Raw genomic sequence first — 16,821 nt, forward strand, 5'->3', positions numbered from 1 at the left:
TAAGGAGGACGCTAAGAGGCTGCAGGGTGACTTGGACAGGTTAGGTGAGTGGGAAAATGCATGGCAGATGCAGTATAATGTAGATAAATGTGACGTTATCCACTTTGTTGGCAAAAACAGGAAGGCAGAATATTATCTGAATGTTGGCAGATGAGGAAAAGAGGAGGTGCAACGAGACCTGGGTGTCACGGTACATCAGTCATTGAAAGTTGGCATGCAGGTACAGCAGGTGGTGAAGAAGGCAAATGGCATGTTGACCTTCATAGCTAGGGGATTTGAGTATAGGAGCAGGGAGGTCTTAATGCTGTTGTACAGGGCCTTGGTGAGGCCTCACCTGGAATATTGTGTTCAGTTTTGGTCTCATAATCTGGGGAAGGACGTTCTTGCTATTGAGGGAGTGCAGCGAAGTTTCACCAGACTGATTCCCGGGATGGCAGGACTGACATATGAGGAGAGACTGGATCAACTGGGCCTGTATTCACTGGAGTTTAGAAGAATGAGAGAGGATCTCATAGAAACATATAAAATTCTGAAGGGACTGGACAGGTTAGATGCAGCAAGAATGTTCCCGATGTTGGGGAAGTCCAGAACCAGGGGTCACAATTTAAGGATAAGGGGTAAGCCATTTAGGACCGAGATGAGGAGAAACTTCTTCACTCAGAGAGTTGTGAACCTGTGGAATTCTCTACCGCAGAGAGTTGTTGATGCCAGTTCGTTAGATATATTCAAGAGGGAGTTAAATATGGCCCTTATGTCTAAAGGGATCAAGGGGTTTGGAGAGAAATCAGGAAAGAGGTACTGAGGTGAATGATCAGCCATGATCTTATTGAATGGTGGTGCAGACTCGAAGGGCTGAATGGCCTACTCCTGCACCTATTTTCTATGTTTCTATGTAAAAGTTGCCTTTATTTATTCCCCTTCCCTGAAATCAATGGCTCCTTGGTAGAAATCATTCCCCTCATGGGGGAATTTAGAACTAGGTGGCATAGTTTCAGAATAAGGGGTCGACCATTTAAGATGGAGCTGAGGAGGAATTTCTTCTCTCAGAGGATCGGGAATTTTTGGAATTCTCTACCCAGAGAGCTGTGGAAGCTGAGTCATTGAAAATATTCAAGGCTGAGGTAGACAGGTTCTTGAACAATAGGGGAGTCAAGGTTTATGGGGAACAGTCAGGAAAGTGGAGTTGAGGTCAAGATCAGATCAGCCATGATCTTATTGAATGGCAGAGCAGGCTCGAGGGGCGTGTGGCCTACTCCTGCTCCTATTTCTTCTGTTCTTAGCTTCTTATTCTCTGGGTGCAGGGTACCCTCCAGTACCTCACTCAAAGGCCATCATTCACTGTGAGCCTTGACACTGAATGTTGATAATCTAATTGACTGCGGAGAATATCACAGCCAAGCTTAATTCTGTCCTCAACTAATGCCCATGCACAAACACGCTTTGCAGTATGGGCACTTGATAGTGATCAGAAATGGTTTTGCTCTCCCTAATCCAGGAGTGCTGAAGCCAATTATTGGTCTCGCTGAGACCAGTTAATTTGGCATAAAGTGGAACCTTCCTGGTCTTTATAATTCAGATAATCGCTATCTTATCACCGGAGCATTTAGGGGAGACCCACTGTATATATTTTAATAATGGAAACCAGAAAGGCTGAAAATACACAGTTACACAGTTGCCATCTGAAAGGGAATGGGTTGCTGTGATTTTGCAGCATTTTCTGTTTATTCCAACATTTGCTGTGTTTCTGTTTACCTCTGTATAAATATATTTGGATTTGCATTGCTGGCATGGCATTTGAAATTTGTCCAGTTGAGATAATCAACCCATGCCCCAGGTTAGCTATGCACGGTAAAGTTTGCAATACCTGTATTTATCCAGTAGGGACATCTATCTACTCTCACTATTCATATATGATGCATAATTCAAGTTATACAGAATGGCATGTAGCCAGGAGAGTCGTAAAGGCCCATAGTTACACATCTGATGATAGGCCTTTAACCTGGAGTTAGTATCTTTGATTACCATTTATTTCTGAATCCTGCTCTAAGGAGAACGACCCCAGAATCTCCAGTCTCTCCACATACCTGAAGTCCCTCATCCCTGGTACCATTCTTGTAAATCTCTTCGGCACCCTTACCAAGTCTTGACATCCTTTCTAAAGTGTAGTGCCCAGAATTGAACACAATACTCCAGCTGAAGCCTAACCCCGTATTTTATAAAAGTTTAGCATAACTTCCTTGCTTTTGTTCTCTATTCCTCTATTAATAAAGCCAAGGATCCCATATGCTTCTTTAACAGCCTTCTCAACATGTCCTGCCACCTTCAAAGATTTGTGCACATACATCTCCAGGTCCCTCTGTTCTTTTGCTTCTATATTCTATTCATAAACCTAAGTAACCCATTCGCTTTTTTAACCACTTTATCAAGGATTAGTGTATAAAGACACCAAGGTCGCCCTGCTCATCTACACTGCTGTTGTCAGGTATAGGCTGCCCCACCATGCGCAATAAAACTTGTAATACCGGTGTTGTCTGGTAGAGGCTGCTCCCTTGCACCCACCACTACTTGCAGTACTTGTATTGTCCGTTAGAGGCTGCTGCCCCCATTCTCTCTAAACACTTGCAGTACCGGTGTTGTCAGGTAGAGGCTCCCCATGCCCTCTAAACACTTGCAGTACTGGTGTTGTCAGGTAGAAGCTCCCCACGGCCAAGAACACTTGCAGTGACCCACATTACAACTGTGACTGTACTCCAAAAGTACTTAATTGGCTTTAAAATGCTTTTCATCACCGGTGGTCATGAAAAGCACTATATAAATGTAAGTCTTTTTGTCTGATAGAGGCTGCTACCCCTTACCCCGCCCCCCCCCCCTCCACCACGACCACCGCCCCGCCCCGCCCCCCCCACCCCCGCTATGCTGTCTAACATGTACAGTACCGGTGTTGTCTGGGAGAGGCTGCTACCCCCTACCCACCACCCCTACCCATCACCCCTTACCAGCTCCATGCCTTCTAACACTTGCAGTACCGGTGTTGTCAGGTAGGGGCTCCTCACACTCTCTAACACTTGCAGTACCAGTATTGTCAGGTAGGGGCTCCCTATTCCCTCCAACACTTGCAGTTCTTGTTTTGTCAGGTATGGGTTTCCCATTCCCTCCAACACTTGCAGTGCCTGTATTGTCAGATGGAGGCTCCCCATGCCCTCTAACACCTGCCATACCAGTGTTGTCAGGTAGGTGCTCCCATGCCCTTCAACACTTGCAGTACTAGTATTATCAGGTATAGAAAATGGTCCACGTTGTCCAAGGCCGCGCCGTGGTTTTTGATGATCGGGAGGCAGTGCTGAGTGGTGGGGTCAGGTTGGTGGAGGACCGTTGTCTTGCGGATGTTTAGCGTAAGGTCCATGTTTTCGTATGCCTCGGTGAAGGTGTTGACGATGGCTTGGAGTTCAGCCTCTGAGTGCGCACAGACGCAAGCGTCATCCGCGTACTGTAATTTGATGACAGAGGATCGGACGACCTTGGATCTAGCCTGGAGGCGGCGAAGGTTGAACAGGTTCCCATTGGTTCTATAGTTTAGTTCCACTCCAGCTGAAAGGGAGATGGAAACATAGAAACATAGAAAATAGGAGCGGTAGTAGGCCATTCGGCCCTTTGAGTCTGCACCGCCATTCAGTATGATCATGGCTGATCCTCTAACTCAACACCATATTCCCATTTTTTCCCCATACCCCTTATTGTCTTTTGTGTCTAGAAATCTATCTTATTTTATACGTTTTAATGAGATCCACTCTCATTCTTCTAAACTCTAGTGAATACAGGCCTAGTCGACCCAATCTCTCCTCATAAGAGTCTTGCCATCCCAGGAATCAGTCTGGTGAACCTTCGCTGCACTCCCTCTATGGCAAGTATATCCTTTCTTAGGTAAGGGGACCAAAACTGCTCACAATATTCCAGGTGCGGTCTCACCAAGGCCCTCTATAACTGTAGTAAGACATCCTTGCTTCTGTACTCAAATTTTCTTGCAATGAAGGCCAACATACCATTTGCCTTCCTAACTGCTTGCTGCACCTGCATGTTTACTTTCAATGTCTGGTGTACAAGGACACCAGGTCCCTTTGTACATCAATATTTCCCAAGCTATCACCATTTAAATAATACTTTGTCCTTATGTTTTTCCTACCAAAGTGGATAACTTCACATTTATCCACGTTACTGCATCTGCCATGTGTTTGCCCACTCACTCAACCTATCTAAATCACCTTGCAGCATCTTTGCATCCTCCTCACAACTCTCAATCCCACCTAGCTTTGTGTCATCAACAAACTTGGAAATATTACATTTGGTTCCCTCATCCAAATTATTTATATATATTGTGAATAGCTGGGGCCCAAGCACTGATCCCTATCTTGCAGCCATTATCGTTCATCCATCCTTTTTCGTTTCATGATTCGGTTGTTAAGGTCTGTATTTGATCGTTGTTATGTGTTAGGGTACTTGTTACGTGTTGGGTACTTGTTAAACTTGTTTGAAAGCCTAGCCTAGTGTCATCTGGTATCTCAAAAAAGTGACTCGCATGATACATGAGATATATGATAAAATCATGTTTTGGGGACGAAAATTTAGGGGTCGCATGATACGTGAGATCGTAGGATACGCGAGTATATACGGGTACACTACATCCACTGGTTCTCCCTTATCTATTCTATCAGCTACATCCTCAAAAAACTCCAGTAGGTTTGTCAAACATAATTTTCCTTTCATAAATCCATGTTGACTTTGTTTAATCCTATTGATATTATCTAAGTGTGCCATTATCATATCCTTTTATAATAGACTCCAGCATTTTCCCTACTACTGATGTCAGGCTAACCGATCTGTAGTTCCCCATTTTCTCTCTCCCTTTTTTTTTAAATAGTGGGATTACATTTACCACCTTCCAATCTGCAGGAACTCTTTCATAATCTTTAGAATTTTGGAAGGTGACAATCAATGCATCTACTATTTCCATGACTACCTCTTTTAGATCATCAGGCCTGGGGATTTATCTGCCTTCAGTCCTATTAGTTTCTCCAGCACTATTTTCTTACTAATAATCATTTCCTTTAATTCCTCTTGCTCACTAGACCCTTGATTCCCAAGCATTTCTGGGACGTTATTTGTGTCCTCTTCCATGAAGACAGAACCGAAGTATTTATTTAATTGTTCTGCCATTTCCTTGTTCTCCATTACAAATTCTCCCATTTCTGTCTGTAAAGGGCCTACATTTGTCTTCACTAATCTTTTTCTTTTTACATACTTGTAGAAACTTTTGTAGTCATAGAAACATAGAAACATAGAAAATAGGTGCAGGAGTAGGCCATTCAGCCCTTCTAGCCTGCACCGCCATTCAATGAGTTCATGACTGAACATGAAACTTCAGTACCCCCTTCCTGCTTTCTCGCCATACCCCTTGATCCCCCGAGTAGTAAGGACTTCATCAACTCCCTTTTGAATATATTTAGTGAATTGGCCTCAACTACTTTCTGTGGTAGAGAATTCCACAGGTTCACCACTCTCTGGGTGAAGAAGTTTCTCCTCATCTCGGTCCTAAATGGCTTACCCCTTATCCTTAGACTGTGACCCCTGGTTCTGGACTTCCCCAACATTGGGAACATTCTTCCTGCATCTAACCTGTCTAAACCCGTCAGAATTTTAAACGTTTCTATGAGGTCCCCTCTCATTCTTCTGAACTCCAGTGAATACAAGCCCAGTTGATCCAGTCTTTCTTGATAGGTCAGTCCCACCATCCCGGGAATCAGTCTGGTGAATCTTCGCTGCACTCCCTCAATAGCAAGAATGTCCTTCCTCAAGTTAGGAGACTAAAACTGTACACAATACTCCAGCTGTGGCCTCACCAAGGCCCTGTACAACTGTAGCAACACCTCCCTGCCCCTGTACTCAAATCCCCTCGCTATGAAGGCCAACATGCCATTTGCTTTCTTAACCGCCTGCTGTACCTGCATGCCAACCTTTAATGACTGATGTACTATGACACCCAGGTCTCGTTGCACCTCCCCTTTTCCTAATCTGTCACCATTCAGATAATAGTCTGTCTCTCTGTTTTTACCACCAAAGTGGATAACCTCACATTTATCCACATTATACTTCATCTGCCATGCATTTGCCCACTCACCTAACCTATCCAAGTCACTCTGCAGCCTCATAGCATCCTCCTCGCAGCTCACACTGCCACCCAACTTAGTGTCATCTGCAAATTTGGAGATACTACATTTAATCCCCTCGTCTAAATCATTAATGTACAATGTAAACAGCTGGGGTCCCAGCACAGAACCTTGCGGTACCCCACTAGTCACTGCCTGCCATTCTGAAAAGTATCCATTTACTCCTACTCTTTGCTTCCTGTCTGACAACCAGTTCTCAATCCACGTCAGCACACTACTCCCAATCCCATGTGCTTTAACTTTGCACATTAATCTCTTGTGTGGGATCTTGTCGAAAGCCTTCTGAAAGTCCAAATATACCAAATCAACTGGTTCTCCTTTGTCCACTTTACTGGAAACATCCTCAAAAAATTCCAGAAGATTTGTCAAGCAAATCTTTCACAAATCCAAGCTGACTTTTTTTATGTTCCTTGCAAGTTTACACTCATACTCTATTTGCATTGCAGCAAGGAAAATCGAGAAAAGCGTTGGTGCAATGACACAGCCCTGTTTGACCCCAGTCCGGACATGGATTGGGTCTGTGGTGGATCCGTTTGTCAGGATCATGGCTTACATGATCCTCCTTGATAAAGTGAAACATCCCCACTAGCACCTGGGAATCCCTGGCCCAAGACCGCCCAAAATGGAGGACGAGCACCTTGAGTCTCGTCGCCAAGAGCATGCAGAAATCAAATGCAGACAGTGGAAGGAGTGTGCGGCAAACCAGGCTCCACATCCACTCTTTCCTTTAACCACTGTGCCCCATCTGTGACAGAGAGTGTAATTCCTGCATTGGACTGTACAGCCACCTGAGAACTCACTTTTAGAGTGGAAGCAAGTCTTCCTCGATTCCAAGGGACTGTCTATGATGATGATGATTATCACGTAGGGGCTCCCTATTTCCTCCAACACTTGCAGTACCAGTGTTGTCAGGTAGGGGCTCCCTATTTCCTCTAACACTTGCAGTACAGGTGTTGTCAGGTAGGGGCTCCCTATTCCCTCTAACACTTGCAGTACCAATACTGCCAGTCCAGGTGGTGCTGTTTCCTGTTCCCCACCCCCTCTCTCCAGTCTCGGGCACTCACATCCGGTGCGGCTGCGAGCTAATCCAGCTGTCGATCGGACCGCAAAAAAACAAGCGGAGAGAAGAGAAAGAGGCAGCCGCTCCCCCCCTCCCCCCTCCCGCAGCAGCAACGACGACGACGCTCGCTCCCTGCGCCATGGCGGATAGCAGCAGCCGGTATCAGGCGGTGAGTAGCCGGGGCGGGCGGGCGAGGGGCGGCGATCGCCACCACACACCGAGGCTTGGTGCTGCCCTCTAGGCCTCGTCCCATTGTTAAAACGGACAGGGGAAGGAAGGATCGGGAAAGGAAAGGGGAAAAGTATTGGCCTGCTGACTGACGGCAACCTCGCGAATCATGGCACCGGATTTGAGCGGCCGCGATTAATTATTGATATAATAGGAAGCAAACTAACTCCATTTTGTTTTTTCTTCAAATGGAATATGTTGCATACAACAGGAGGGGGTTGTGAGTCGAGGTAGAATTGCCTTCTGTGCTGGGAAATGCAGTGTTGGCGGAGACTGTCAATCAGGTGACGATCACACATTTGGTTTTAAAATGTCATCTGTATTGGCTTCATGTCACTCTTGGGCACATAATGTCTTTAAATGGGCTTCCAGTCTCTCTGAGATGGCGAGCCCCTCTTCATTCTCTTATTGCTGACAAGCTTGAGTCAAAGGATCACCGAGTCCAACACTCCTGGAAAGGTAGCAGGAGCTTGTCAACATCAGGACACTGGGGATTGGGCAGCATATTGGTTATGTTACTGGTCTAGTAATTCAGACTAATGACCTGGAGAGGCAGGTTCAAATCCCTTCACAGTAGCTGGGAAATTTAAATTCAGTTAATTAAATAAATCTGAAATTAAAAAAGCCAGCGTCAGTAATGGTGACAACGAAACTACCGGATAGTTGTAAAAACCCATCTAGTTCACTAATGTCCTGTAGGAAAGGAAATCTGCCGTCCTTACCCAGAATGTGGTTGACGCTTAACTTCCCTCTGAAATAGCCTAGCAAGCCACTCGGTTGTCACCACCACCTTCTCAAGGGCAATTAGGGATGGGCAATAAATGCTAGCCAGGAACTAATAATTAAAAATAGAGTGGCAATTCGAAATCGAAGAGTGATTGGAATTGCAAACTCATTTCAACACAGGAGCTATGTTTGGTTTTGAGAGTGACCTACAAGAAAATAGCTTACAAAATGGCTTATCTAAAAGCTTTTCCTACAATTATTGAAGGTCTATTTAATACTGTCTATCACTGAAAGACAATGCAAGTGAATTATTTAACATGAGAAAAGGAGGTATGTGTTCTATTTTTTTTTAAGTGTACACATTTCTGGGTTATACCCATTATGGGGTCCAAAATAACATTTATAGACATTGTTTATGATAAAGAAAGGGAAGGACTCTAATGTGGTAAGTCGCTTGAGATAGTGTAGGATTTACCAATACTATAAATACTCGCCAGTACTATAAATACATAACAGCTGATTAGATTACCTTTTGAGTGATGAGGACCAATATTGATTTAATGGCTGCTCCTTCCCTGTTGGTAACTGATAATGAGGGAATGCATTGGGGCCATGAGTTATGTTGGGGAAGTTTTGTAACAATATTAGATTGTGACAAGTAAAGAGTGGCTACCAGATACCACATACAATTTTTAAAAAAACATTCTGAATCCAATTGTACATGGTCCTTGGCCTGATGAAACTCATTTGGTGATGTTACTGTACCTTTTAATGTTGGTCTTGAATGTTTTATTGAAATGCTTTGGGATGGTTTACTACGATAAAGGTGCTATATAAATGCAAGTTGTTGTCTGCTGTTTTTTTTTACAACCAAGAATTGTCCTGAAACCAAACACTTGACATAAGATAAATGCTTTCTATTAATTCCCTTATCTACCATATAATTAGCTATATTAGCATGTCTCCATTTACACTGTAGAATTAGCATTTAAAAAAAAACTTTATATGCATTTTTAGAATAGTGTCCAATAATTGAGTGGGCGATGCAGTGAAATAAGGTACACAAAATACGTGAATCCTATCCGAGCAGGCAGTTGTTGTGACTTGTGAATCTTAGCAGGCATGTTATTTAGAGGTTGAATAGAAATGGGTATAATTTATTTTGGTTCCAGACACATAATTGCTGCTGGACAAATTGTTGCAGCTGCAGAATTTGGTAAAATTGGAAAAAAAAACTCTTTCTAAAGAAAAAAAGCATTTAATTTTAAAATCTTCAGTTTTCTATTGACAGTGGAGGCACTAATAATCCTCAAGAAGAATTTATTTCTGAACATCATTCAGGGGGGTTTAGAAAAGGAGACATTTGGGACATGGAGTGTTAATACAGGATACGTTAAATGTATGTCTCCAAGACAAAGGGGGAAGGGAAAGAGTAGTCAGTCACATGATCCATTAAAGTAGCTGACTGTTGTTCCTCTTTGGAAACTGCTGCTGTCAAAGGCAGGTGACTTGGGCATGATCCAGAGCAAAGGAGAAACGCACAGTTCTTCCTTTGTCGAAATCTTGTCGATGCAAATTGTAGGGGAGGGGAGGTGCGGGGGAAACAGACTCCTGTACATTATTAAATACAGTGAAATACGCTGCAAGCGTTTGTATTTGGATTCTTGTGCTCGCTTGATGTCTATGATTCCAGTATCTCTGCAAATTTCAGAATTCTACAAATTTCAGAATTCTACAATTGAAATATCTTACTGGAGTTAATTTTTTTACCTCACTTTTACTCCAATGTACTGTACTTCAGAAAGGTAGATTATGTACCTCTACCTTTGCAGTGATCAGTTCCCAGAATCATCTACTCCATTGGGGGTTGGCACCTCTTTTGATAGGTAACCTACTTTCAAATTGACTGCTAAATATGCAAGAGTGTTCTAAGGGACTTTGCCTTCCCTGTGGGGGTGGTCCTAACTTCCACTGGCTGCTTGTCCATGGTGTGAGGAAAACACATCTTTACATTTTGCTAAGCAATTTGTAGACCATTATCGTTTTTTTCCCCCCAACAATTTCTTAGATTCCAGTTGAGATGAATGTCAGCATGAGAGAGATTATATTCTAATATTATGTCCAGAGAGAATTGTTTTGGAAACTTCACCCATGCTATTACTTTGAAGGACGATTCTTAGCTTTGAAAGAGGAAATTCTTTCTCTCTGTTGAATCCAAAATCTCAGAGATTACACTCTTTGAAATTCATTCCCCTTATTCCCTCTGCCTTTCCTCCTTTAAGACAATTATTAAAACTCATTTCCGTTACCAGGCTCTTGGTGATCTCTCCAAACCTCCTGTGGCTCAGTGCCCATTTTTTTCATTGCACCTCTGTGACGCACCTTGCGATGTTTTACTGGAGTTAAAGATGTTATATAAATGCATATTGTCTTTGGTAGTGCTCCCGTGGTAGTGTTAGGTAGCAAATTCCAATATATTGACCCAGCAATAATGAAGGTTATAAAGGGTTGAGTGGGAAGAATCTCCAAATGCTCTTGTCAGTAAGCCAGGTTAGCTGGCGAACCAGTAAAAACACCCTGTGGTACTGTGGACCTGCTGACTTGGATTTGGACTGCCAAGTTTGCCATAGAGGATTGGCTTGGTTGCAATCTCCCATCACCTGGCAATTTGTCTTGGAGCCAAATGAACCCTGCATATCTCACCGCTGCCTGACTTACCCTGCCCCCCCCCCCCCCCCCCCCAAGCCTATGCGGGTAGACATTCATTGGTCACAAAGTTAAAGACGAGCATTACATTATGGATGATCTCTCTTGTTATTTGTAAGTGATTTGTGATGGACCAACAAAAAATGGTTTGAGGACTCCAGTAAGTCCATTCCACGATAATTTAATGCACACGTGAGTGCATCGACTCCAAGAACTTTTTTTGCACAAGATCTCCTAATTGAGAACAGATGGCATTGTAATAAAGAATGGAGCAGACTGTAATTTTCATACCAGTCTAGCTGTATCAGTTAATATTTACATCCAGTTCTTGCATTACTTACTACGGTGTAGTGTAAATAGGATGGGGATAAGTTGTGCAATATAATTTACATTCATTTGCAATGCTGACCAAGACTCCCCATGTATGGGCTAGGGAAGCTTACTGATGCTATTTCATCATATTCCCCCAGCTCTTCAGCAGTACATCCTCTGTATTTTACAATATGATGATATGTCCAGTAAGACACAATGAAATGCCCCACACTAAACTTATTTTGCAAGTTCTTGTAATCATTCAAGCCATCAGAGGAAGGGGCTTGCCCAGAGGAAGAATATCATTGGTTGTGGGCTATGTGGTTAGTCACATTTGCTGAGTAAGGCATCACGGGTAACCATAGTCTCCTGCCTGATTTTTCCTGAAATTGACCATGGGATATTTTATGTACTTTTGCTTTTTGGAGGATTTCATGTTACTGACAGTTTATTAGACTAAAGCAGGACACTTTTTAAAAACTATTTTAAAGGTTGTAAGTACAGTTATATTATTATGCAGCTTTATTTACAATATTGCAGAATTCTTGACGTTTTCACATACATGTGTAAGGAAGGATTTACATAATATTACAGACGGTGCAGAAAAGCAGCACTACAGTGAAACATTTTTATCAGATTAGGTTCATCTGCTGTATGAGTTGCTGCATTTTTGGACGACTTGTTTTTGTAATACTCAAGCAATTAATTGCTCTGGAGTAATAGGTCTCTGAAAATGGTTATTCCGAATGAGGTCTCCGATAGTGTTATGTGGGGACATTCCTCTTAATGACAAAGGGAAGTTCTGCTCCAAAAACTTGTACCTGTAGTCCAAAACACTTATTCTTACATTTTTCACACGTGGAGTGATAAAATGAACATTTTTCAATTTGTCACATCACCTCTCGCCCTCTTGCATACCAAATGACATGTAAAATATCGATTATTTATTAAATAATTAAAATATCACTGTTCCTTTTAATTTTATTGTGGGTGCATCATCATCATAGACAGTCCCTCGAAGCGAGGATGACTTGCTTCCACGTCGAAAAGAGGTGAGTTCACAGGTGTTTCAATGAAAGACCTAATATTCCAGGTCCCAAACTACATCTTGAAGGGTGGAAGATGCCTGTGCGTGGATTTTTTTAGTGTTGCACACCAGCCACCATAAGGGCTTGACAGAGCTAGGTTGTGGTCCAGTGGCAAGGATTAACCAAGACGACTTGAGACCAGTTCTGCTGCACGGACCTAGTGCGCGCACACATCGCAGTGTGGGCTGGCCCGTACTGCCCCTGGACCCTCGCCTCTTCTGGGCCCCGATCACATCGCTCTGCAACCTCTTTCCGCCCCGACCTCGCCGCTCCTGATGTACCTGCCCGTGCTCCAATCAGCGACCTGGATTTGAGTGACGTCAAATCCAGTTGCCCTCTTCACAGCCGTTGCCCTTCTGCAGCAGCAAACGCTGCTCTCTGCAGTGGTATGCCGCAACACGTTGCTCCCTCTAATGGCCCTGGCATGCTGATGGTCTTGTAGGCCGGGACTGTGTCGATTTACAGGCCGGGCCGCTGCACGGCCCATTCAAAATACCACGCATGCGCAGTTGTTCCTATTTATGAACTGGCTGCGCAGGAGCTGCAGAATGCTATGTGGCCGCGCAGCTTAAAGGGAACATTGCTTATAAGCATAATACAGTTCTAATGAGTAATCTGATTATAGGTGTACTGTAGTGTATGTATTGGAACAAGGATCAAGGAATAGGATATTAAAAAAAGTCGCTTAAAATATCAAGTAATTTTTACAGATATTATCTCAACTTTAAAAAAAAAACTTTTAATGCGGGCTGGATGTACTTCCTGAATTTGTTTCATGCCAGCTTCTGCTCATAAAATAAAATGGCCCCATAAACCACTGGAGTGGTACTGGATGCCCTTATTGCAACTAGCCATTGTGCTGATCTCTGTAAATCATTTAGTCACACCACCTTTTTAATGCGCCATTGGATTGTTCCAAATAATTGAATGCGTGCCAGTTGAGGAAACTGGATGGTGACTGCATCTGTCGCCCTGGATGATTTTGGGGGCTACCAGCATTGGCACAATATTACTTTTCACAATAAATAAGTTTAATTTGACATAAAAGACAAAAACACACATTTGGTATGAGGGTGCATAGCATTTAAATTGAAGGAATCATGATTGTCATGATTTGTCATGTCAGGGATGCTTAAAAGAAGTCACTGCAGAGATAGTGGATTCATTGGTTGTAATCTACCAAAATTCCCTGGATCCTGGGGAGGTCCCAGCTGATTGGAAAAGCGCAAATGTAACGCCCCTATTTAAAAAAAAAAAAGAGAGGCAGACAGACAGCAGGAAACTATAGACGTTAGCCTAACATCTGTCGTTGGGGAAAATGTTGGAGTCCATTATTAAGGAAGCAGTAGCAGGTCCTTTGGAAAATCCAGGAGAGCCAGCATGGTTTTATGAAAGGAAAATCATGTTTGACAAATTTGCTGGAGTTCTTTGAGGATGTAACGAGTAGGATGGATATGGGGGAATCAGTGGATGTGGTGTATTTGGATTCCCAGAAGGCATTCGATAAGGTGCCACATAAAAGGTTACTGCACAAAATAAAAGTTCACGGGTTTGGGGGTAATATGTTAACATAGATAGAGGATTGGCTAACTAACAGAAAACAGAGTCGGGATAAATGGGTTATTTTCCGGTTGGCAAACAGTAACTAGTGGGGTGCCGCAGGGATCGGTGCTGGGGCCTCAACTATTTAAAATCTATATTAATGACTTGGATGAAGGGACCAAGTGTAAGGTAGCCAAGTTTGGTGATGATGCAAAGATGGGTGGGAAAAGCAAATTGTGAGGAGGACGCAAACAATCTGCAAAGGGATATAGACAGGCTAAGTGAGTGGGCAAACATTTGGCAGATGGAGTATAATGTGGGAAAATGTGAGGTTATCCACTTTGGCAGGAAAAAATAGAAAAGCAAATTATAATTTAAATGGAGAAAAATTGCAAAGTGTTGCAGTACAGAGAGTCCTGGGGATCCTTGTGCATGTAACACAAAAAGTTAGTGTGCAGGTACAGCAAATAATCAGGAAGGCAAATGGAATATTGGCCTATATTGCAACGGGAATAGAGTACAAAAGCAGAGAAGTCCTGCTACAACTGTACAGAGTATTAGTGAGGCCACATCTAGAGTACTGCATATTGTTTTGGTCTCCGTATTTAAGGAAGGGTATATTTGCATTGGAGGCTGTTCAGAGAAGGTTCACTCGGTTGGTTCCGGAGGTGAGGGGGTTGACTTATGAAGATAGGTTGGGCCTATACTCATTGGCGTTCAGGTGATCTTATTGAAACATATAATGAGGGGGCTCGACAAGGTGGTTGCAGAGAGGATATTGCCACTCATGGGGGAAACTAAAACTAGGGGGCATCATCTCAGAATAAGGGGCCACCCATTTAAAACAGACGAAGAGGAATTTCTTCTGAGGGTTTGTAACTCTTAGGCATTCTCTGCCCCAGAGAGCTGTGGAGGCTGGGTCATTGAATATATTTAAGGCAGAGATAGACAGATTTTTGAGCGATAAGGGAATAAAGGGTTATGGGGAGGGGGCAGGGAAGTGGAGCTGAGTCCATGATCAGATCAGCCATGATCTTATTAAATGGCAGAGCAGTCTCGAGGGGCCAAATGGTCTATTCGTTTATTATGTTTGTGGCAGAATTTATCCTCCCCAGAAAGTGGAGACAGGACTGAGCAATCTGCTTGATTAGCTTCCTTATCACTGGACTTAATACCCACACTATCTACCACTGATGCACTGTGGCTGGAGTATGTACTATCTGCAGGGTGCACTCACGCAATTCAGCAGCACTATCAGTAAGAAGAATGAGCAGCAGTTTGATGGGAGCACGACCACCTCCCTCCAAATTGGACGTCATCCTGACATGGATATATATTGTTATTCTTTCATTGTTGCTGTATCAAAATCTTTGAACGCCTATCTAATATTGTGTGGAAACAATCATCACCATAAGGACTGTACCGGTTCAACAAGGCCCAAAACCATTATCTTCTCGGGGCAACTAGGGATTGGCAATAAATGCAAGTTTGCTAGCATCGCCCACCTCCTTAAAACCAATCAATAAAAATGCTAAAACATTTTTTATCTGGATTGCTAAAACAACTCCACTGAATTTGTTGGCAACCAAGAAATAGCCATTCGTTTCTCTCTGCTCCCTTTTCTTTCCTCATCTGCTGAAGTTGATGATCACCAGCACCCGCAGTCTCCTGTACCTTGTCCAAGTGGCCATTTTTCTAATGCGAGCTTAGATCGTGAGTTACAGCAGACTGACTGACATGCAAGAATGTCAGAGCCAACCCCAAATCTGCCCTTAGATGCTGTCCATACCTGCACTTTGCAGCAGGGGTGACTGGCTAGCAATCTGAAATCAGAAGACTTGCTAACTGTTCGCTGCACCCCCCCACCTTCCATAGCTCGGGGATCTTGATCTTCCACATTAATGTCTTGGCTGAGATCAAAATCCCACTGTTTTCTTGTCAAAAATGCCATGGAAGTAAAATGTCTAAGAATAGTTCCTGCCTGAGACAGATTTCCAAAAGACCTTGCATACAAATTTGCCAGAAATGGTACCTGCCTTTGCCCGACCAAATTTGGAGGAAATTTGTCTCATATTCTTATTTTCTCTCTCATTCTCGTCCTTATTTTCAAATCCCTCCATGGCCTCACCCTTCTCTATCTCTGTAATCTCCAGTCCCACAACCTCCCGAGATGCTGGTGTTCGTTAAATTCTGCTCTCTTGAGCATGCCTGATTATAATCGCTCAACCATTGGTGGCCGTGCCTTCTGTTGCCTAGGCCCCAAGCTCTGGAACTCCCTGCCTAAACCTCTCCGCCTCCCTACCTCTTGTTCCTCCTTAAAACATACCTCTTTAATCAAGTTGTGGGTCACCTCTGCTAATTTCTACTTATGTGCGCTTTTTCTTTTTTATATATTCAAATTCTTATAACTTTTGATTGTCATGCTGTAAGAATAACTGAATATCGTTGACATTAAAGCCGCGCCACTTTGCTCTTTCCCGTTTTTTTACACTTTATCTGTTTCACATTTAGTCCGCACTCAGTTTGCAATGTACACGGAGGGCACTCCCATCTAACGGCGAGGGACGCAGGCAAGGACTTGCCTCAATTTCATTTACATTGCGTGCGCTCCACACTCGCATTTTGGTGTTGCATTTAGTGCTAAAAACAAGATTAATTTGGTGAATATGCAGCATCGGAGCATAATCCTGTCAATATTTGTTTGGAAGAAGGAAATGGAAGAACATATTTTACCCCTCAGACGTGGTTTGAACTTTTTACTATAGTCAAGTTAATCGTGTAAAGAACATTTAGATAAACTTGTGGTTTGGCTTTGTAGTTGCATGGCAAAACATAGAAGCAATGTAACACTGGTCAGTGAAACAAAACTTTGAATCAAAGTCAGACATATTTTGGTGCATATCAGTTATCCTTTTCAGTGCACATAAAGAAAGAACTT

The 16,821-nt window shown here is 43.1% G+C and overlaps 1 protein-coding gene across 1 annotated transcript in view; it reads left to right on the top strand.

Annotated features, from left to right (window-relative positions):
* The first annotated feature begins 7,255 nt into the window (after positions 1 to 7,255).
* The window catches only part of LOC139262854 (NEDD4 family-interacting protein 1), a 57,633-nt gene continuing 48,067 nt past the window's right edge, over positions 7,256 to 16,821 (top strand). Inside the window, exon 1 of the mRNA XM_070878062.1 lies at positions 7,256 to 7,450. Coding sequence (XP_070734163.1) covers positions 7,421 to 7,450 — 30 coding nt within the window. The 5' untranslated portion in view covers positions 7,256 to 7,420. The remainder of the gene's footprint in view (positions 7,451 to 16,821) is intronic.

The sequence above is a fragment of the Pristiophorus japonicus genome, chromosome 4, assembly GCF_044704955.1.
Source record: "Pristiophorus japonicus isolate sPriJap1 chromosome 4, sPriJap1.hap1, whole genome shotgun sequence".
In the NCBI taxonomy this organism is placed as follows: Eukaryota; Metazoa; Chordata; class Chondrichthyes; family Pristiophoridae; genus Pristiophorus; species Pristiophorus japonicus.